Source organism: Pseudophryne corroboree, chromosome 2 (assembly GCF_028390025.1).
Source record: "Pseudophryne corroboree isolate aPseCor3 chromosome 2, aPseCor3.hap2, whole genome shotgun sequence".
Taxonomy (NCBI): domain Eukaryota; kingdom Metazoa; phylum Chordata; class Amphibia; order Anura; family Myobatrachidae; genus Pseudophryne; species Pseudophryne corroboree.
The window spans coordinates 867,220,840-867,242,771 of record NC_086445.1 but is presented as its reverse complement, the minus strand read 5'-3'; the positions used below and the strand labels follow the sequence as shown (position 1 = coordinate 867,242,771).

Here is a 21,932-nt window from a genome sequence, read left to right as displayed (position 1 = left end):
CCCTGCTGCTCGTCTATAGCAAAATAGGCCCAGATTGGGACTTCTGAACAAAATCTTCTAATCTACATGGATTTAGTCACTTAGGAAGGGAAATACTGTGTGTGCTCTCAGAATAGTCATCTATTTTTTTTTCCTCCTTTCTGAATAACCAGATCTGCATCGTTCGGTGATTGGGCCAAACAGATTTTGCCATAAGTTAACACGTACTATGTATGTAGCCCATGCACATGTGATCAACCAGCGCACTTTAAGGACATATGTAAAATAGAAATACATTTTTAAGCACTCTTACATTTGTAGACTAGATTAACCAGTGGCTCTGCCATATTCTGTCTCTAGGAATCTTGCTTTAATGCAGAAATGATCTTTGCATAATGCAGTATCACATTTGGGAGCTCTGTTTGTAATTTCACATTGTGTTTATACTCTGTATTTCTTCTTGTGTAGAAAGCAGAGGCTCAGCTGGCTTACGAGTTGCAAGCAGCTAAGGAGCAGCAGAAGATCCGTCAGGAGGAGATTGAGATTGAGGTTGTACAACGTAAGAAGCAGATTGATGTAGAGGAGAAAGAAATCGTCAGAATGGACAAGGAGCTGATTGCCACGGTCAGAAGGCCAGCAGAAGCCGAGGCGTACCGGATGCAGCAGATTGCTGAAGGAGAGAAGTAAGCGCTCATTTCCCATAAGACTTTCCATAAACAGCCAGGGTTTATATTTACTTAGAACATTGCTGCTGTGTTCAGTTGACAAAGATCCAAGGTTTTGTGTTTCAGAGCACAAAGTAATTATGAACTTCTGTAGAATCTTTCACTAGAAGTTGCTACAGTACAGCCTCTGTAAACAGATGGGGACCATCTTTGTGCAGTGCATTTGTTTCTGGCTTGTGAGACAGCGTTTATGTAGTATTCTGCGTAGAACTTGATACAGCCTGTTCAACAGATGGAAACTTTATGGGGCCTCATTTACAGGTAGATGTAAATCCAAGTAGAAGTTGTCCTATTTTCTCCCTGTTTTTTAAAACCACGTTGTGCTGCTGGTGTGCAAACTTTAAATGTGTAGACTGGAGGATGGCGTCCTAGCCGAATTCTAAACTGTGGTATAAAAATATATTGACCAATATCTGTGTGCTACATGCAGATGTAACCTGTTTCTTCCCTGCAATAATAATGCCTTTGCATCTCCATTGTTATATGGTTAATCTTTGGCTGGGTTTGTTCATAATTCTAAATTACAGTATCAAAGTTATTGGACCTGAACACATGGGTCCGCGATGTTATTGTTAATCCCATGTGTTATCGGCCAATAACTGGTGAGTTACCGCGTGGTAAAAACGGGCTGCAATTGAATAGTCCGATAGCGTTGTTGGGCTAAAAAGCCCGTTATTACTTAAGCTGCTAAAAAATGGTTAGATATTGTGTGATAAGTACTATTATAATGCTGAAATAGATGAAAGTATATTTTAAGGGCATCGTTTTAAAAAAACAATAAATATACTGTATGGGAACTCCAGCACTATTGGTTTGAGACCCCTAGAGCCCTTAAGAGGGTTTTCTGCCAATAGCAACCCCCCTGCTGTTCCCTAAATGCTCGATACGCACACTGGTACTTAGGGGGCCCCCTGGATTTAAATCTCCAGCAGTAGAGACTGACACAATTGGCTGAAGACCACAAGGTAATTAACCTGGAGTTGGCTGCAGGGTGACACAACAGGGCAGACTTGACTTGGGTTGTGCAGACTGAAAGAACTACCATAGCTGATGAGACTGAAGACTTGTATGAATGCTGAATGTTTGGCAGGATAATGGTTAATGAGGAAGAGTGTGTAAGCTGCTAGTGAACATAGCCAGGTGATGGTTAATTGCTAGAACAGTCAGGAGCTGGGTGTGTACTGTGGTCTGAGGCAGAGTTCAAACAGAATGAGTTTAACTGTAGAGAGTAATACAGCTTTCGCATCGCAATGGTGGGTCGCATCCGGGAATTGCACACTGGTTCTTCCCGAGTGCGACCCGCCATGAGACCCCTTTCAGCCTTTCAGACTGGCAACACGACCTGGCAATTTGCCGGGTTGTCATCGGGAGCGGAGACGGCACCGGCGTCATCAGGAGCGGAAGGCAGGGTTTAGAGATGAGAGCATCTCAAAGCTGCCTCCTCCATAGTGTAAATGGGTCCCGAATTGCATTAACACGGATAACCTGTTCACACTGCATCTGACCCGGGAATAACCTTGCTATATTCCCGGGTTGAAATACCGGGTCAGGCGAACCTGGGAGTTCGGGACTTACCCCTTTCACACCGCACATCAACCCACGTCCACCCGGCAATATACCGGGTTATTTGTGCAGCTTTTAAAGGGGTACTACAAAGATGCAATCTGTAGTTAGACAAAGTTGTGACTTGAACTACAGGATATGCTGAGATGTGGAATATTTCGGCTACAGGAAACTGACAGCAGCACTTGTGCTTGCTGTAATGGATAGTCACTGACACCCAGAGTGGAAGTGCTCAGTACGAGGACTTGATATGTTTGACTTTACAAGATGTGTACTCAAGAACTTGCTGGAGCTGGACCCTGAATAGAGGTAACACAAAAGGGAAGCTGAGGGTCTAGACAAGGCAGTCACAGAGCCGGAATGACGACAGAACACTGATGCAGGGTGGAATCCAACATGGCTAGGATGTAGGACTGGCAGGAACAGGACACTGATGCAGGGTTCAGAAACTGCACAAGAAACCCTAATGAAAGGGAGGTGGACCAATAACAAGAGTCATCAGGCTTGAGTCAGGTAACAAGGCATTCAAAACAGGTGTATTGCTACATGTAGCAGCCAGTGTCAAAATTGCTAAGCAACAGCTGGAATGCAAACTCGAAAGATCTGCGGCTAAGTTACTAGGGAGCTGCTGAGAGTCAATCAGACGGAGAGCCGCAGGGGCACATGTAAGACTATGTATCATGATGTCAAAATTGATTTCTCTGACGTCCTAGTGGATGCTGGGAACTCCGTAAGGACCATGGGGATAGCGGCTCCGCAGGAGACTGGGCACAAAAGTAAAAGCTTTAGGACTACCTGGTGTGCACTGGCTCCTCCCCCTATGACCCTCCTCCAAGCCCCAGTTAGATTTTTGTGCCCGGCCGAGAAGGGTGCACACTAGGGGCTCTCCTGAGCTTCTTAGTGAAAGTTTAGTTTTAGGTTTTTATTTTCAGTGAGACCTGCTGGCAACAGGCTCACTGCATCGAGGGACTAAGGGGAGAAGAAGCGAACTCACCTGCGTGCAGAGTGGATTGGGCTTCTTAGGCTACTGGACACCATTAGCTCCAGAGGGACCGAACACAGGCCCAGCCTCGGAGCTCGGTCCTAGAGCCGCGCCGCCGGCCCCCTTACAGAGCCAGAAGCAAGAAGAGGTCCGGAAAAATCGGCGGCAGAAGACATCAGTCTTCAACAAGGTAGCGCACAGCACTGCAGCTGTGCGCCATTGTTACTCAGGCACACTTCACACTCCGGTCTCTGAGGGTGCAGGGCGCTAGGGGGGGGGCGCCCTGAGCAGCAATGTAAAACACCTTGGCTGGCATAAATACACCACATATAACCCCCAGGGCTATATGGATGTATTTTAACCCCTGCCAGAACTCACCAAAAAAGCGGGAGAAAAGGCAGCCGAGAAGGGGGCGGAGCCTATCTCCTCAGCACACGGGCGCCATTTTCCATCACAGCTCCGCTGGAAGGACGTCTCCCTGACTCTCCCCTGCAGTCCTGCACTACAGAAAAGGGTAAAAAAAGAGAGGGGGGCACTAATTTGGCGCAGTTTTAATACTAACAGCAGCTATAAAGGGAAAAGCACATTTTATAGTGGTATTCCTGTATATATATAGCGCTCTGGTGTGTGCTGGCATACTCTCCCTCTGTCTCCCCAAAGGGCTAGTGGGGTCCTGTCCTCTATCAGAGCATTCCCTGTGTGTGTGCGGTGTGTCGGTACGATTGTGTCGACATGTTTGAGGAGGAAAATGAGATGGAGGCGGAGCAATTGCCTATTATACAGTTGTCACCCCCTAGGGAGTCGACACCTGAGTGGATGAGCTTATGGAAGGAATTGCGTGACAGTGTCAGCTCTTTACGACAGACAGTTGACGACATGAGACAGCCGGCTACTCAGCTTGTGCCTGTCCAGGGGTCTCAAACGCCATCAGGGGCTTTAAAACGCCCGTTACCTCAAATGGCAGACACAGACACGGATACTGACTCCAGTGTCGATGATGAGGAGACAACGTGACTTCCACTAGGGCCACACGTTACATGATTGAAGCAATGAAAAATGTATTGCATATCTCTGATAATACAAGTACCACTAAAAAGGGTATTATGTTTGGTGAGAAAAAACTGCCTGTAGTTTTTCCTGTATCCGAGGAATTAAATGAAGTGTGTGATGAGGCGTGGGTTTCCCCCGATAAAAAACTGATAATTCCTAAAAGGTTATTGGCATCGTACCCTTTCCCGCCAGAGGATAGGGCACGTTGGGAAACACCCCCTAGGGTGGATAAAGCGCTCACACGCTTGTCTAAACAGGTAGCACTACCCTCTCCTGATACGGCTGCCCTAAAGGAACCTGCCGATAGAAAGCTGGAGAATATCCTAAAATGTATATACTCTCACACGGGTGTTATACTGCGACCAGCAATCGCCTCAGCCTGGATGTGCAGTGCGGGCCTGGCGTGGTCGGATTCCCTGTCTGAAAATATTGATACCCTAGATAGGGACAGTATATTACTGACTATAGAGCATTTGAAGGATGCATTTCTATATATGCGTGATGCACAGAGGGATATTTGCCGTCTGGCATCAAGAGTTAGCGCGCTGTCCATTTCTGCAAGAAGAGGTTTATGGACGCGGCAGTGGTCAGGTGATGCGGATTCTAAAAGGCACATGGAAGTATTGCCTTATAAGGGGGAGGAGTTATTTGGGGTAGGTCTATCTGACCTGGTAGCCACGGCAACGGCTGGAAAATCCACATTTTTACCCCAGGTAGCTTCTCAACCTAAGAAGACGCCGTATTATCAGGCGCAGTCCTTTCGGCCCCATAAGGGCAAGCGGGCAAAAGGCGCCTCATTTCTGCCCCGTGGCAGAGGGAGAGGAAAAAGGCTGCAGCAAACAGCCAGTTCCCAGGAACAAAAGCCCTCTCCCGCCTCCGCAAAGTCCTCAGCATGACGCTGGGGCTTTACAAGCGGACTCAGGCACGGTGGGGGCCCGTCTCAAGAAGTTCAGTGCGCAGTGGGCCCACTCGCAAGTGGACCCCTGGATCCTTCAGGTGGTATCTCAGGGGTACAAATTGGAATTCGAGACGTCTCCCCCTCGCCGTTTCCTAAAGTCTGCTTTACCGACGTCTCCCTCAGACAGGGAGGCAGTATTGGAAGCCATTCACAAGCTGTATTCCCAGCAGGTGATAATCAAGGTACCCCTCCTGCAACAGGGAAAGGGGTACTATTCCACACTATTTGTGGTACCGAAGCCGGACGGCTCGGTGAGACCAATTTTAAACCTAAAATCCTTGAACACTTACATACAAAGGTTCAAATTCAAGATGGAGTCACTCAGAGCAGTGATTGCAAACCTGGAAGAAGGGGACTATATGGTGTTTCTGGACATCAAAGATGCTTACCTACATGTCCCAATTTACCCTTCTCACCAAGGGTACCTCAGGTTTGTGGTACAGAACTGTCACTATCAGTTTCAGACGCTGCCGTTTGGATTGTCCACGGCACCCCGGGTCTTTACCAAGGTAATGGCCGAAATGATGATACTCCTTCGAAGGAAGGGAGTTTTAGTTATCCCTTACTTGGACGATCTCCTGATAAGGGCAAGATCCAGGGAACAGTTGGAAGTCGGAGTAGCACTATCTCAGATAGTGCTGCGCCAGCACGGTTGGATTCTCAATATTCCAAAATCGCAGCTGATCCCGACGACACGACTTCTATTCCTAGGGATGATCCTGGACACAGTCCAGAAAAAGGTGTTTCTCCCGGAGGAGAAAGCCAGGGAGTTATCCGAACTAGTCAGAAATCTCCTAAAACCAGGCCAAGTCTCAGTGCATCAATGCACAAGGGTCCTGGGAAAGATGGTGGCTTCTTACGAAGCAATCCCATTCGGCAGATTCCACGCAAGAACCTTCCAGTGGGATCTGCTAGACAAATGGTCCGGGTCGCATCTTCAGATGCATCAGCGGATAATCTTGTCACCAAGGACAAGGGTGTCTCTCCTGTGGTGGTTGCAGAGTGCTCATCTTCTAGAGGGCCGCAGATTCGGCATTCAGGACTGGGTCCTGGTGACCACGGATGCCAGCCTGAGAGGCTGGGGAGCAGTCACACAGGGAAGAAATTTCCAGGGCTTGTGGTCAAGCCTGGAGACATCACTTCACATAAATATCCTGGAGCTAAGGGCCATCTACAATGCTCTAAGCCTAGCAAGACCTCTGCTTCAAGGTCAGCCGGTGCTGATCCAGTCAGACAACATCACGGCAGTCGCCCACGTAAACAGACAGGGCGGCACAAGAAGCAGGAGGGCAATGGCAGAAGTTGCAAGGATTCTTCGCTGGGCGGAAAATCATGTGATAGCACTGTCAGCAGTGTTCATTCCGGGAGTGGACAACTGGGAAGCAGACTTCCTCAGCAGACATGACCTCCACACGGGAGAGTGGGGACTTCACCCAGAAGTCTTCCACATGATTGTGAACCGTTGGGAAAAACCAAAGGTGGACATGATGGCGTCCCGCCTCAACAAAAAACTAGACAGGTATTGCGCCAGGTCAAGGGACCCTCAGGCAATAGCTGTGGACGCTCTGGTAACACCGTGGGTGTACCAGTCAGTGTATGTGTTCCCTCCTCTGCCTCTCATACCCAAGGTACTGAGAATCATAAGGAGAGGAGTAAGGACTATACTCGTGGCTCCGGATTGGCCAAGAAGGACTTGGTACCCGGAACTTCAAGAGATGCTCACAGAGGACCCGTGGCCTCTACCTCTAAGAAAGGACCTGCTCCAGCAGGGACACTGTCTGTTCCAAGACTTACCGCGGCTGCGTTTGACGGCATGGCGGTTGAACGCCGGATCCTGAAGGAAAAAGGCATTCCGGATGAAGTCATCCCTACCCTGATCAAAGCCAGGAAGGATGTAACCGTACAGCATTATCACCGTATTTGGCGTAAATATGTTGCGTGGTGCGAGGCCAGGAAGGCCCCTACAGAGGAATTTCAACTGGGTCGTTTCCTGCATTTCCTGCAAACAGGACTGTCTATGGGCCTAAAATTAGGGTCCATTAAGGTTCAAATTTCGGCCCTGTCGATTTTCTTCCAGAAAGAACTGGCTTCAGTTCCTGAAGTTCAGACGTTTGTCAAGGGGGTACTGCATATACAGCCTCCTTTTGTGCCTCCAGTGGCACCTTGGGATCTCAATGTAGTTTTGGGGTTCCTACAATCACATTGGTTTGAACCACTCTCCACTGTGGACTTAAAATATCTCACTTGGAAAGTGGTAATGCTGTTAGCCCTGGCTTCAGCCAGGCGTGTCTCAGAATTGGCGGCTTTATCCTATAAAAGCCCTTACCTAATTTTCATACGGACAGGGCAGAATTGAGGACTCGTCCTCAATTTCTCCCTAAGGTGGTTTCAGCGTTTCACTTGAACCAGCCTATTGTGGTACCTGCTGCGGCTACTAGGGACTTGGAGGACTCCAAGTTGCTGGACGTAGTCAGGGCCCTGAAAATATGTTTCCAGGACGGCTGGAGTCAGAAAATCTGACTCGCTGTTTATCCTGTATGCACCCAACAAGCTGGGTGCTCCTGCTTCTAAGCAGACTATTGCTCGTTGGATTTGTAGTACAATTCAGCTTGCACATTCTGTGGCAGGCCTGCCACAGCCAAAATCTGTAAAAGCCCATTCCACAAGGAAGGTGGGCTCATCTTGGGCGGCTGCCCGAGGGGTCTCGGCTTTACAACTTTGCCGAGCAGCTACTTGGTCAGGGGCAAACACGTTTGCTAAATTCTACAAATTTGATACCCTGGCTGAGGAGGACCTTGAGTTCTCTCATTCGGTGCTGCAGAGTCATCCGCACTCTCCCGCCCGTTTGGGAGCTTTGGTATAATCCCCATGGTCCTTACGGAGTTCCCAGCATCCACTAGGACGTCAGAGAAAATAAGAATTTACTTACCGATAATTCTATTTCTCGTAGTCCGTAGTGGATGCTGGGCGCCCATCCCAAGTGCGGATTGTCTGCAATACTTGTACATAGTTATTGTTACAAAAATCGGCTTATTATTGTTGTGAGCCATCTTTTCAGAGGCTCCTCTGTTATCATGCTGTTAACTGGGTTCAGATCACAGGTTGTACGGTGTGATTGGTGTGGCTGGTATGAGTCTTACCCGGGATTCAAAATCCTTCCTTATTGTGTACGCTCGTCCGGGCACAGTATCCTAACTGAGGCTTGGAGGAGGGTCATAGGGGGAGGAGCCAGTGCACACCAGGTAGTCCTAAAGCTTTTACTTTTGTGCCCAGTCTCCTGCGGAGCCGCTATCCCCATGGTCCTTACGGAGTTCCCAGCATCCACTACGGACTACGAGAAATAGAATTATCGGTAAGTAAATTCTTATTTTTAAGTATAGTTTGGTTTAACATTCAGTTTTTATTTGTGTGTCAATCATAAGTTGAGGGTGTGTATAGTATAACAATCGTATTAAAAAAAGAATTAGGAGTGCAGGTTTAAATTAAAAAAAAAAAATCCCCTCAGTTCCTATATCCATTCTGTTGTGACATGAGTCACGCATATAAACAATAAAATGTAACTTCTAAGCATTAACTAGGACTACCAACCCCATATATTGTCATATTTTAAAATGGCAAATATCGTCTTCATTTTTGTAATGTATAGAAATAGTGTCACTCTGCTAATCGCAATTTTTATTTTTTTGTGTAGCAGCTCCGTTTAAATAGCATTGTAAAAGTATGAAGGGGAGCGCTTGTTAATTAATGTATATTGTGATGTCTAAACTTAATACCTGTAAAAAAGAATTTGTTTAAACAAAAATGTTTCAATGCTCTTTTGATTGATATTTATTTAAAGCAGAGTCCGAAAGGAGTAAAAAGATGGGGGTACCGATGTTACATGCCGACAGTTATGGCTGCTGGAGAACACGCTAACTAAGCTGTCATTATTGCTTCCTACCTTCAGTGCACGTCTGCTTCTTCTCCCGTCGGCTGGTTCCCTCTGTGTCTGTCTGCTCGTGGCCTGTCGGCATGGTGCAGTGACGTCACTGTTCACTCGACTGTCCTGTACTCAGCGTGTCCAGCACATTTCGGGCTTCACAGCCCTTTGCGAGCTTCTAAAAATGAACATGAAATGTAACGCGAGTCACATGGAATGACCCAGTAAGTGCTCTCAAAAGCTTCATTATAGATTTTACTACAGGAGTCTTCCCATATATGAACCCCTCATCACCACCACAGCTGACTGACTACCACCCCCACCCCCTGTTGTCAGTCTGTCAGAGAATGAGCAAACACTTGAATCCACTGAATTAACTACTAAGGTGGAGGTGAGCCCTGAGTGCTGTTCCTGCCTCTGAAACATTGCAGTTTTATTTGACAGTCAGAAGTCACGGCCTCCCAATAAACCCATACTTGGGTGGATTTTATCATTAAATGCCCATGTTGCATTTACTATGTTAATGTTTATTTCTGTTTTTACTCTGTTGTCTGGCTATGCAACAGGGTTTTGCTCTGCAGGTGGTGGATTGCTACGACTGCATGTCCCTGTTGGGGCATGTCATTTTGCTACTTCTCCTTGGGTAGAATTAAAATATTTTGACCGGCAGCAGCAACAAGATGGCGTCCAACGGAGCTATTCAATTGTACCTCCATTTGGGCGCGATGGCTGCCGGCGTCTGCATTTCAGCTCGCATCCCCGTGGTGCGTAATATTATTTAATTCTGCTCCTTGTTGGAAGTCTATCTTCAGGGATTATTTTACTCTACTTTTTGCCTCCCCCCTTGGACTGGTGTATAAAACAGGTTTACTGAGCATTGGTGAGGGTTGCAGTTTCGATCGCCTTCTTGCCTCCTTAGTTCCTCTTATGAGGACAATACTCTGAGAGTTTTCCAACCTGTCCTAGTTTCTAGATCTACTTTTTTTGCTAGTGTTTTTTCCACTTGGCCACTTTTGTTTTCCGTAATGGAGCTCTCAGGGAGTTTGTCTCTGCGAAATGCGGCTTTTGAGTGAAAGTCATAGCTTTCTGTTCCTTTGGCTTTGCGATTGCTCACACATACCTGTAACAGTGGATCTTACATGGACCTCTTTCCTTACACAGGAGACTCTCCTATGTAGCAGACTCTTCTAGGTGTCTGATTGCCCTGGATTTTCCAGCATATCTCGTGAACCATAGCAGTGTTCCTTGGGGCTCCGGTTTGGCTTACGGTCTTCATTTTGTTAACAGTTGTCCATACTCGCAGAGTCATTTTGTTCTTCTGGAAGTTGTCTGCCCCAGTCATTTTGGTGCCTTCTGCTACCCCATAAGTTCTCTTTTGAGGTGACTTTCCTTCGATCAGGTTGTGTTTACACTCCGTCATCTTGGTGGTTCTCCTCTAGTGCCCTGGTAGACTGGTCTACTGTGAGCGGTGGGTGTCTGCACTTGGTGCTCTATCCTGCTTTCTGCCTTCCTCAATGGTCAGGCTTAGTTTCAGCCACTTAAGGCATTTGTCCACTGCCGGCTCCTGCTTCCTCTTTTCTCAATCTTTGTGTCTTCTGTTTGTCATCTGACTATGCATTTTCGTCCCTGGCGGTGGTTGTCCTCCTAGAGTCTGTCTTTTGTACTGCTCTTTGTGCATATCAACTCCCCTGCTTGTGCTGTATCATTCCTCCTACCCAAGCTGGCCTGCTCTTCAGCATACCTTTTTTGTTAGAAAGATCTGTCTGCTTTTAATTGTTTTATGTAGTCACTGGTTGGGCTTCCCTTTGGTCTGACCAAGCTCATTCTATACATTTTGTGGGCCCCCCAGGGTTGCCTAGCATGGTGTTTCGACTTCTCATTTTTCCTCTGTGGCTTTTTGGTCTACAGTTCTTAAATTGGTATTTTTAGGTTAGTTCAGTTTCTTTCTCTGACTAGCCGAGGCTCTGGGATCGCCTGCCCTGTTCTCCAGGGGGTTGCATTACCTGTCTGTTAGTCACGGTCTACAGGGTTGTTCCTTGCACCCATCGGTCTTCAACTGTGAGATCACTGTTAGTTTGGGTTCTGCACTTTGAGTGCTTTACCACCCAGGATGAGTCCGCTTTGGGACATCCCCAGTGTATATACTACAGTGTCCCCTATTGCATGCAGGAGAAAATAGGATTTTGGTACTTACCAATAACTCCTTTTCTCCGATTCCATAGGGGGCACTGGACGCCCTCCCGACTTGCTGCAGTATTCCTTTGGGTGTTGCAGTTGTTTGTTGGTTGTCGGCTGCGTCTTGCTCATTGTAGCTTTGCTCTCTGTTTAGTCATTGGATTTTTTGCTTTGTTGGTTCCTCCTGCCTCTGCCTTCTCTTTCCTCTGTCTCTGTTCTGTCTCCCCTCGGGCTAGGTTAATCTTAACTGAAGTGTAAAGGGCTGTACAGATGGGGAGATGTGGAGGGAGATGTGCAATGAGCAACCTGCTAGATTGTGGCTGATAGCACCGGTGATAGCGGCGCGCGGGACAGCGCATCACTATCGCCGTCAGCCCTACACACGGAGCGATGTGTTCCTAATTTCTAAGCAGTCTAGTCAGATTGCTTAGAAATTAAGTGAACGTCGCTCTGTGTGTACCCCCCTTTATTCTGGGATATATAGGGGGAGGAGCAAACTAAACTTCTAAAGAAATGTAAAGTGGCAGGTTCCAATCATCACCCATCTATACTACAGTGTATACAGGGCCAGGTGTATTAAGCCTGGAGAAGTAATAAAGCAGTGAGAAGAGGAAGGTGATAACGCACCAGCCAATCAGATCCTGTCACCTTTCAAACCCGTAATGATTGGCTGGTGCGTTATCACCTTCCTCTTCTCGCTGCTTTATTACTTCTCCAGGCTTAAAACATCTGCCCAGTGTCCAGTGTCCCCTATGGAATCTGATAAAAGGATTTATCGTACCACAATTCCATTTTTCTTACACATTGAATTTTTTTTTGCTTTGTGGTGGCTGTGCCATAACTACTAGTAAGACAAATTTGTCAGATTTGCACAAGTGTAATTTCTGTTTTTGTTTTTTTAATATAGAGTGAAACAAGTGATGATCGCTCAAGCAGAGGCTGAGAAAATCCGTAAAGTTGGAGAAGCAGAAGCGTTGGTCATTGAAGCTATTGGAAAAGCAGAAGCTGAAAAAATGAAGCTGAAAGCAGAAGCCTACCAACATTACGGGGAAGCTGCGAAGATTGCTTTGGTGTTGGAGTGCCTGCCTCAGGTAATACGTTAAATGCTTCTTGCAACTTATAGTCCGTGTTCTGCCTAAATGCACAAATAAAATTACCTTATTGCAGTCAAGATATTCTAAAAAGAGTTTACTTTATTGTACATGACAAAGTTCTCCTAGGTAAACTCCATGCAAGTGTATTTCTAAAGCCTAATATGTGAATATTTACCTTGTATTAGACCACTAGCAGATAACCTTATCTTAAAATAGCTTTGAATCGGCTCACGTTAATCTATAACTGAATGTTTTATAACTTGCTTTGTAGGCCAAAAAATGTAATCCGTAATCTAGGTCGTGGAGTGGCATGCTTTAGTGTACATAAGGATAAACATATATTTTGGAACATGTACTTTTAACTTATTCAAGGAGTACGCTCATTTCTAAGCACCTTATTGTTGTCCTCAGATTGCTGCCAAAGTGTCTGCTCCCCTGGCCAAAGTGGATGAAATTCTCATTCTTGGTGGAGACAACAGTAAAATAACTGGTGAAATGAACCGTTTGCTTGCTGAAATTCCTGCCTCCGTTCAAACCCTCACTGGTGTGGATCTGACCAAGGTTAGTGTTCCTAGAACTATGTGGTGCCCATAGAGGGGAACAGGCCCATCTGTAATTGCCTGCGACTTGTGGGCAGCGCTGAGCTATCGGTGATATACGGTAGCTGCTAGATTCAAAGCAGTAATCTGTATGGTTTTGCCTTAAAAAAAAAAAAATGCCTCTTTAAATCCTATTTGGGTCTTTTACCATAAAGATATAATCAGATCTGTTTTTTCCATCACTGCTGTCAGGATACTGTTACAAGATAATGTGACTCTTTTATTGACGTATTTAATTACATTGAAAGACATTTAGAAAGAAGAATGGTATCTGACCAAATGTGAGCAGACCGAAATCTTCCGCAGCAGTGACCAGTTGTTCTGTGCATCATATAAAGGAATCCCATTGTCTACAGTCTGATTTTATATAAGCAAGTGTGAATTTGTTTTTTATGGAGTACCGCGTAAGGTACTATTGGCATACAGGGGTAAACTGATCACAACATGATACTATATTCTCATATTCTGCGCACGAACCTAATCTAGTACATGTAAAACATCTATACACACAATGCTGCCATTTGATGGCTGAACTTGTATTCATGGGGGACGTTGTCAAAAGGTTAACATTCATAAAGTTGACACAAGAATGTTAACATTAGGGCTAGGCTGCAGGGGTATGGTCGACTAGGTACTAAAGGGTGGGGTAGGGGCTAGGAATATCAGAAATAATTCACGGAACATGGTTCAGAGGTCTGACCCGGAAGTGATTGTCACATGACCGTCGGGACCCGGAAGACACCACTGGATCTGCTTGAGCCACCAGGACAAAAATGTGCCCAAACCTTTCATGAGAATGTAGCCGAACCATTCTCTAGTTACCAGTGTCTCATGAATTTGTCAGGTCCTGTTAAAATTAGGCAGTGCCTTGGTGATGTCACTGGTTCCTAGCAAATTGATAGGCTGTGTATAATTCCACTGTTTATAAATAACCCGTCTTCTGATATCTTACTGTTGTGAACTATAAGAACCTGTTATGAAATGGACCTTCGTAGTGTTTACTGATTCCTGGTGATTGAACATTCATTCTAACTAGTTGTTGTATATCCGCAGATCCCCCTGCTCCAGAAAGCCACTGGCATGATGACATAAGGATGAGAATAAGCCGCCTGACCTTCTTTCACTTGAGTGAAATGCCTTCAAATACGTTGGGACTCTGTTTTATACAGAAAAGACAATTTCAGTTACATTTTTATCTGGTGCCTTAGTTATCAGGACCAGAACCACAGTTTATCATATCATTTTAAGTTCTTTTTAGTTGTGTCAAAAAAATTATTTTTTTAGCAAAATCATTTTTGTTATGTGGTGATTTAATTCTGTTTCTATTATTCAAGTGGTTTGCTTGGCAGAGTTCTGATTTGGCTGGAGTTGCTACCTCTGTGCCTTCAGGCTTCTCACCCTTCTGGTGTTTTACCACTTTATCAGTGCTGCCAAAATGCTGCTTTTCATTTTTAATGCAAGGACTCCAGCCTATTTTATATACAAGTAGTAGGTAGCACTGATCCACTGTGTGAGTAGTTGTGCATTGGAGCTGCTAGCTCTGTTAACGAAATGACCCATGTATAATCACAGTAAAGACATCTGGCCTTGGTTACGGTTCTTCAGCACCGCACGGAAATACTATGCAGTTACTGTCATTTGTGTGTATTGGTAGCTTGGATTGCTGAATATCGGTCCTTTTGTAACACGGCTCCATTCACACACACACACTGCTTACTGCTGGTGCACCCGCCTGATCTCATGCCTCAAAAACCTTATATTCCTGGTTGTTCCCTCCTTACCTATACAGTTTTAGTTCCATACGTTTTTGTTTAAGTACATTGGAATTTTTTCTTACACATTATTTGAGTCTTATAATATGTCCCTGTTATTAAATTATATACTAATTATACTTTATTACACTATATTGTGTGGTACATAAGATATTTACTAAATGGTAGATGTTATCCAATATGAAGATACTCTTATTAATCAGATGTCCATATAGTCTTTGAAGTACTATCCCCCAACTCTAATAAGCAAAGATATAAACTTATATGACATAGTGGTGTTCTAATGAATTGTGCTATTACGTTTCTGCTTGCATGAAAATAAAGTCTGATAGCTAGCTTTCAGTGATCCCCAGCTGCAGAAGAATTGAATCCCACAAACTAACCTGGTCCTCTAAAGCTTTCCCTTCCTTGGCCTCACCAAAGACTGCACTTTGTGCCCAATGTGCATGAACAGGGCTTTCAGCGTTTAATTAGGCTTTTATCTGCTCTATGAAAACTGCCGGGGATAAAACGGGCGGGAACATGGGGTAGCCACAGGTGAAAACATGGGTACGTTAATGGTAGCTATTAAAGGCCCACTGAAGATATCCCATTTCACTGGTGATTTTTATATATATATATATATATATATATATATAATATTTTGAAGTAAGCATAGTTGACAACACTGTTCGTGTCCCCCTGGAAGCTGTAATTCAGTTAAGGGTAATGTTGACTGTTCTATAGCTATAGAATACATATTCATGTTCATTTGTGGGATCCGCTTTTATTTCCCCAGAGATGCCTTACAGTACATCAGAGTCTCCGAAAACTTTTCATTCTGTAACCGATAGCAACTGTAAAGCAGTCTTGTAATATTTTCTGTTTCTGTAACAGTGGCTTTTCCAAATAATGCCAAATCTGTAGCTAAAATACATACATTTTGTAATAAAAAATTTTGAGGGGAGGAATTACTTTTTGCACGGACAAGTTATAATGCTTCACAGCCGAGCCCACCATTGGTTACAGTGCTTACTGTTGGGATTTAATTGCTAATAATGTGTTTGAAGAAAATTTGGTATCTATATTCTCAGCAGCTGGGATAGTACATAGCCATATCTAAGGAATGCTGTTTAAGACTAGTTGCTGAAAAAAATCTATAGAGCAATCTATATATATTCCAAATTAAGAATGGAAGTAAACATTCTTTAAGTGCATCTAACCTCAGAGAAGGTTTGTTCTCTGAATGACATGAACTTGCTGTCTTTGTGACTTTAGGAAGGTGCTCAGTGTGTTGGTGGTATAAGCAGCTCCTAGTGAGCTTTGATAGACTGTAATCTCACAGTCATCCTGCACCCACAATTGCTGCCCCCGAGTAATTACTGTAGGTGTCCAGTTGACCATACTCTGGTTTCAGGGTTTTGTTTTTTTTAAGACCGATTTTCTTTGATTTAATGACCATCTGCTTGGCTATCAGTACAAACAAGGCATTTTTGTTGGCCAAGTACAACAAATATTGATGTACAACTTTCTAAAGATCCATCCCACTTCAATTGGCAGTTTAGTTATATATGATCTAATAAATGCAGATGTGATGATTTGGCTATGGGTGTATATCCCACAGAGAAAGTATTTTTATTATTTCAGTCTTGTTAGTCAATGCTTCTGTGTTCACAAGTGTAATGTGTAACGTCACAAATTCATTGCTTAGTTATTGAAAAAAACATTCTCTATATGTATGTTTTCTTTGTGTAGTAAATCCCTTAAACCAGATTTCTCTGGCAAATATGTGAATTTTTATATTAAAGCTGATTTCTCCCTGCAGTTTTTTTTTTTCACAGCCTTCTCATTCAAGCAGCTGTCAGACACAACGCCATATTCTCTTGAACCCACCGTGCCTCCGTTATCTCCAGTTCCATGGTGAATTACTGTATAGGCTATATTCTAGGCATACCCAGAACCTCAGTCCCCAAGGGCTCATTTACACTGCTCTGTTAATCACTTTGGCTCTTGGGGTCGCATTGTAGCGCAACAATTGACATTTTGCGACTCAACTGACCGTTCTGTTGTGAAACAGACAATGACATTTTTTTATTTTTTTAAAGTAACACAAAATATGCTTTCAATATTACTTATTATGGGAACATCTATGTTTGAGTGTTGCATATCTGCAAAGGACTGCATAGATGGGGCTAGCGCTGTTCCACAGGCGTTGATGAGTCCAGCAGGGAAAAAAGTGGAGAAGTTGCCCATAGCAACTAAGCTAACATTTATCAAGTACATTGTATAAAATGATGGGCAGAAGCTAATTATGTGCTATGGGCAACTTCCCCACTGGTCTAATTTTCCACTCTTTGGGGCTCTTTTATCAACAAATGATAAAACTTGTTGCATATGATAAATGATGCTCCAGCCAATCAGCTCCTAGCTGTCTTGTATAGATGCTGTCTAGTGTTCGAAAAATGAAAGTTGGGAGCTGATTGGCTGGAGCACCATTTATCACACGCAACAAATTTTAATACTCGTTGATAAATAGGCCTCTTAGTATGATAATTAGGCTGCCTTGGTTTACACCATATCATCTACTGATAATGGCACAGGTAACAGAAGGACAGTGTAGCATATGAGGTGGGCTTATCATTTTTCTTAAGAAGTAATATTAAGTAGCACCGTATAGATCATTTCGTTCATTTGCATTGTCTCTGCCCCAATGAAGCACCTTGTAAGGGTACAAACAGACCTTTAACAATACAAAGTTTTATACTGTAATTTTTCATTCAGAAGGCACCCATACAATATAATGCTGTGAAAATAAGCTATGATCCAAATAAAACAATTTAAACAACATCCATGACCAGCCTGCATGACCGGAAGCAAGCATGATTAAAGTGCACCTACACAGAGGAGGTGGCCATTATGTACTTGCAGTGTTATCAGTTCACTAGAAATCTGTGATACTACTGATTGGATTGGTTCATGTTTTGATGGCATAGCCAAGTCCTAGTAAGTTTGGCTGCATTCTCACGAATGTCCAACACGCACAATAATTACCTGTGTGTTCTATCAGTGGGCATAAATAGGCTCACGCACACTCTGATTTTCAGTCGTTTTGGCACATTTATAGATCTTTTTCTTACTGCAAACAAGTTTTAGGACCTGGATTCAGGTATACTCTTTTTTTTTTTTTTTTTTTTTTTAGCTTTTTATTTATTTAGGGTTATTTTTGTTTTTCTAGATTAGCGTACATGAAGAATTTTTATTTGACATATGTATTTAAAAATGTTACCTTATTTCTACTCCGCATTTATTATCTACATTACGTATGTGCCCATCCACTTTTTCCCCATCCACTTTTTCCCCATATTTTTTTAAGCCAAACCACCCCTCACCTCTCCGGCAGAGCTGATATCCAAGAGATACATACTGTATATACCACTCACTGCAATGTCTGTAAAGCTGATTGGATTAGTCAAGGAAAGCATCCAGCCAGCCTTGTTATAGTTAGACTGGGGAAGTGATTATTCACACACTGGCAGGGGTTGTTTCTCCGGAACTTCAAGCAGCTACAGAACTACACTACATTTAGGGGTATATTCAATTAAAGTCCGATCCTCTCCGACGGAGAGGATCCAACACTTCACTATTCAATAGCGGGCCGTTTCCCCTCCCATTCCACCATTCGTTTCCGCTCTCTCTTATGGGTGAAAATGAATAGTCGAAAACGGCACGTTTTCGTCCGCGGCGGGGTCGAAAACACATGGATTCCGCTCATCCGTGTGTTTTTCGACTTGACGTTTTTTCCGCCCTGAGGGAAATTCCGACACTTCAATTGAATATTGAAGTGTTGGAAAGTTCAGATTATCGGCGGAAATTGCCGTCTTTCCACCCTGTCGGAACTTCCGATCGTAATTGAATACTACCCTTAGTTTGGCAGCGGGCTATACTTTTTTTTTTTTTTTTCTCTCTCTTTTATTGAAGAACATCTAAATCTGTTATGAAACAAATACATTTCCTGTACTAGAATATATTTGAACAGTGCTAAATTTTAGCTTATATTTTTAAGAGTAGCCTGTATACAAAGTTGTATTAGAAATTAAGCAATGCTTCAAAATCATTGAACATGTTTTTTTTTTTTTATTAAGATTATTTCAGGTATTTGGAAACCTTATGCCAAAAATAATTTTTGGTTGATTAGTTACACTAAAATGTGTTCCTAATAAAAATATCCATTTCAAAATCTGTAAATATATGGGGAAAAATAGCATTCTCTTTGTGTGTTTTTTTTTTTTTTTTTTTTTTTTTATTCTGATAGAATAGATCTGTTGAAATTAGATTAAAGGTGGGTTGCAGATTTTATATACTTGTGGCAAAAGTATCCAGTAGTGAAGGAGGTGTTGTGAATATACGGTATGTTCAAAAAACACAATGGCTGCTTGTAATTCCCGCCGCCTCGGTGACTTAATAGGCTTGCACTCTTATTTTCATGTAAATAGTGGAAACACTGAGTATGTTTTTTACTTTTAGAACCTTTAGGGGTGACTTTTGCTTCCTCCTACTAAGAGGATTAGTGGAAAACCATCTTCAACATGCAAAGAAATTGTGTTACAGAATAAAAGATTAAATGTTTTCTAAAGTTTATTTTCTAATCCACTAAATCAAAGTTTAGTCCGTGTTTTAATTCCCCACCGAGGATTGTAATTTAAGCATAAATTTGTAATTTAGTTTTTATGTGGCCTATTTGAATTCCTAACTTGTTGCTTGAGCCTTAACTCCTGCCACTTACTTATTCTGGTCCAGTGCTCTGTTTAGTACAAATAATTGTTAATAGCCTTATCTAGCCAATATCTGGTTTCATAATGACTCCGTAACTGTGACCGTGTGTAGAATTCCCAGAATTTGTGAAACAGGAATTACCACGTGATCGGGAGTACGTTCAAGCCATAAAATTCCCTCCACACTTTCTTGTGAGTCCTAAAATAAGGTAAAATCATAATAAGCAACTGTTCCAAAGTGCTCTATAAATTTAGAGCCCCTGAACTGTCTCGGAGTTCTTATTTTCCCATATATTAGATTTGAGTTTGGTGGGGAAACCAGTACACACAAGGTGCTCTAACAATGGACAGGGACATTTCTGACAATTGGTGCAAAGTAAAGTCCTTCAAGTTCTGTCATGTTTCTAGTGCAGTTTGGAAAGCAAGCAAATTGATTGGTTGCTTTTTATAATAACACTAGTTTACAAGTTTATTTTTTAAAACTTACTTTAGCACAAATGTTCATGATGTGCCACAGTATATTTATTTGGGAGGAAACTAAAGCATTGCCGAAAGGCGTACTATCACTATTCTATTTGGCGATGTACATAAGTATATGGCTAATTTTCAGGCTGAGGAAATGTTAGATTTGTCATGTGACCTCAGGGAAAGGTTTTTGGTAGTCTGATCTGTCGTCTACACTACCCTTTGTATAATAAAGAAGCTGATATTCAATGACTGTTATGTGAATCCACGTTAGCTGCATGTGAAATGTATGTGCACAGCATACACCATGATACTTTATATTGTTCATGTCGTGACTTTGCAAGTATTTCATATATATATATATATATAATAAAATCCCATGCAACTGAAGTATTTGTCTTTGCCTTATTTTAAAGTCTGATATTGATTTTTGTAAAAAAAAAAAAAACCCTCCTTTTCCCCGGCAGGGTCCACAGGTTATCCACAGGATAACAATGGGATATGATGAAGTGACAGTGGATTTGCACCAATCGGCCAAAGCTTTTCCGGCCTCCCAGCATGCAACGGGCCCGTCTATCAGTAGCGTAACTAGGGGTCCGCAGCCACTGCGAGCGTTTGGAGGCGCGCAAGGCTGCGGGACGCCCTAGCCGCCGCCACTGATTGTTTTGTGAAGGAGGGACACTGAGGGCACAGCATGCGCCTCTCCTGTGTGTCCCTCCTGGGTCTCCGGCGGCAGCAGTGCCAATCAGAGCTCACGAACGGGCACTTCATTAAACAGACACACCGGAGACCTCCTTCACAAAACAAACAGCACAGCAGCGGGGGAGCCCGGAGGGGAGGGATGGGGGTGTACCTGGCACTGGGGGGGAGCATATTTGGGCACGGGGGGGGGGGGGGAGCATATTTGGGCACTGGGGGGGAGCATATTGGCACTGGGAGCACAGCCCTAGCAACAAGCATTACCCCCTTGTTACAAGCACAACACCCAGCTCATGAAATCCCTGGCAACAAGCAATACCCCTTAGCAACGAGCATGACACCCAGTGCATGAAACCCCTGGCAACGAATGTTACCACCTGGCAACAAGCTTGAAACCCAGCACATGATACTGGCAACAAGCATACCACCTACCACATGAAACCCCTGGCAACGAGCATGACATCCTGAGCATGAAAACCCCTGGCACCGTGCATGGAACAAAGAGCATGAAACCCCTGCCAACAAGCAGGTAATTAGAAGCCTTACTGTAGGACTTAATGTGTAATGGGCATTGCGGTGTGTGGCATAATGTATCACGGACATTGCGGTGTGTGTGTCATGTGTCACAGGCATTACGGTGTGTGGCATACTATATCACGGGCATTGTGGTATGTTTCAGGGGCATTGCAGTGTGTGGCATTATGTATAACTGGCATTGCAGTGTGTGGCATTATGTATAACCGGCATTGCGGTGTGTGGCATAGGGTATAACGGGCATTGTGGTATAATGTATCAGGGTCATTGCAGTGTGTGGCATAATGTATCACGGACATTGCGGTGTGTGTCATAATGTGTCACAGGCATTGTATGTGCTATAATGTATCGGGCATTGCAGTGTAGCATAATGTATAACTGGCATTGCGATGCCTGTCATAATGTGTCCGGCATTACGGTGTGTGGCATAATGTGTCGGGGGCATTATGGTGTGTGGCATATTGTGTCATAGGCATTATTGTGTGTGACCTCATGTCTAAGGGCCATTGCAGTATGTGACATAATGTATACTGGGCATTACTATACGGAGGAAAAATGACAAATAATGTAAGGGGTATGAATCAGGATTCTTTTTTTTTTTTTTCCTGTGGTTGCCAACGTCTGGGCGTGCAGTTTGCAAAACTGGGGTATAAGGTAGTTTTTTCCT

At 43.8% G+C, this 21,932-nt stretch overlaps 1 protein-coding gene across 4 annotated transcripts in view; it reads left to right on the top strand.

Annotated features, from left to right (window-relative positions):
* Positions 1 to 20,422, top strand: part of FLOT2 (flotillin 2) — a 213,893-nt gene extending 193,471 nt beyond the window's left edge. For all 4 annotated transcript variants that reach the window (XM_063955900.1, XM_063955901.1, XM_063955899.1 and 1 more), the window contains 4 exons: positions 448 to 662; positions 12,259 to 12,442; positions 12,857 to 13,006; positions 14,098 to 20,422. In XM_063955900.1, the coding sequence (XP_063811970.1) occupies positions 448 to 662; positions 12,259 to 12,442; positions 12,857 to 13,006; positions 14,098 to 14,136 (588 nt within the window). In that variant the 3' untranslated portion in view covers positions 14,137 to 20,422. The remainder of the gene's footprint in view (positions 1 to 447; positions 663 to 12,258; positions 12,443 to 12,856; positions 13,007 to 14,097) is intronic.
* Positions 20,423 to 21,932: the final 1,510 nt, after the last annotated feature.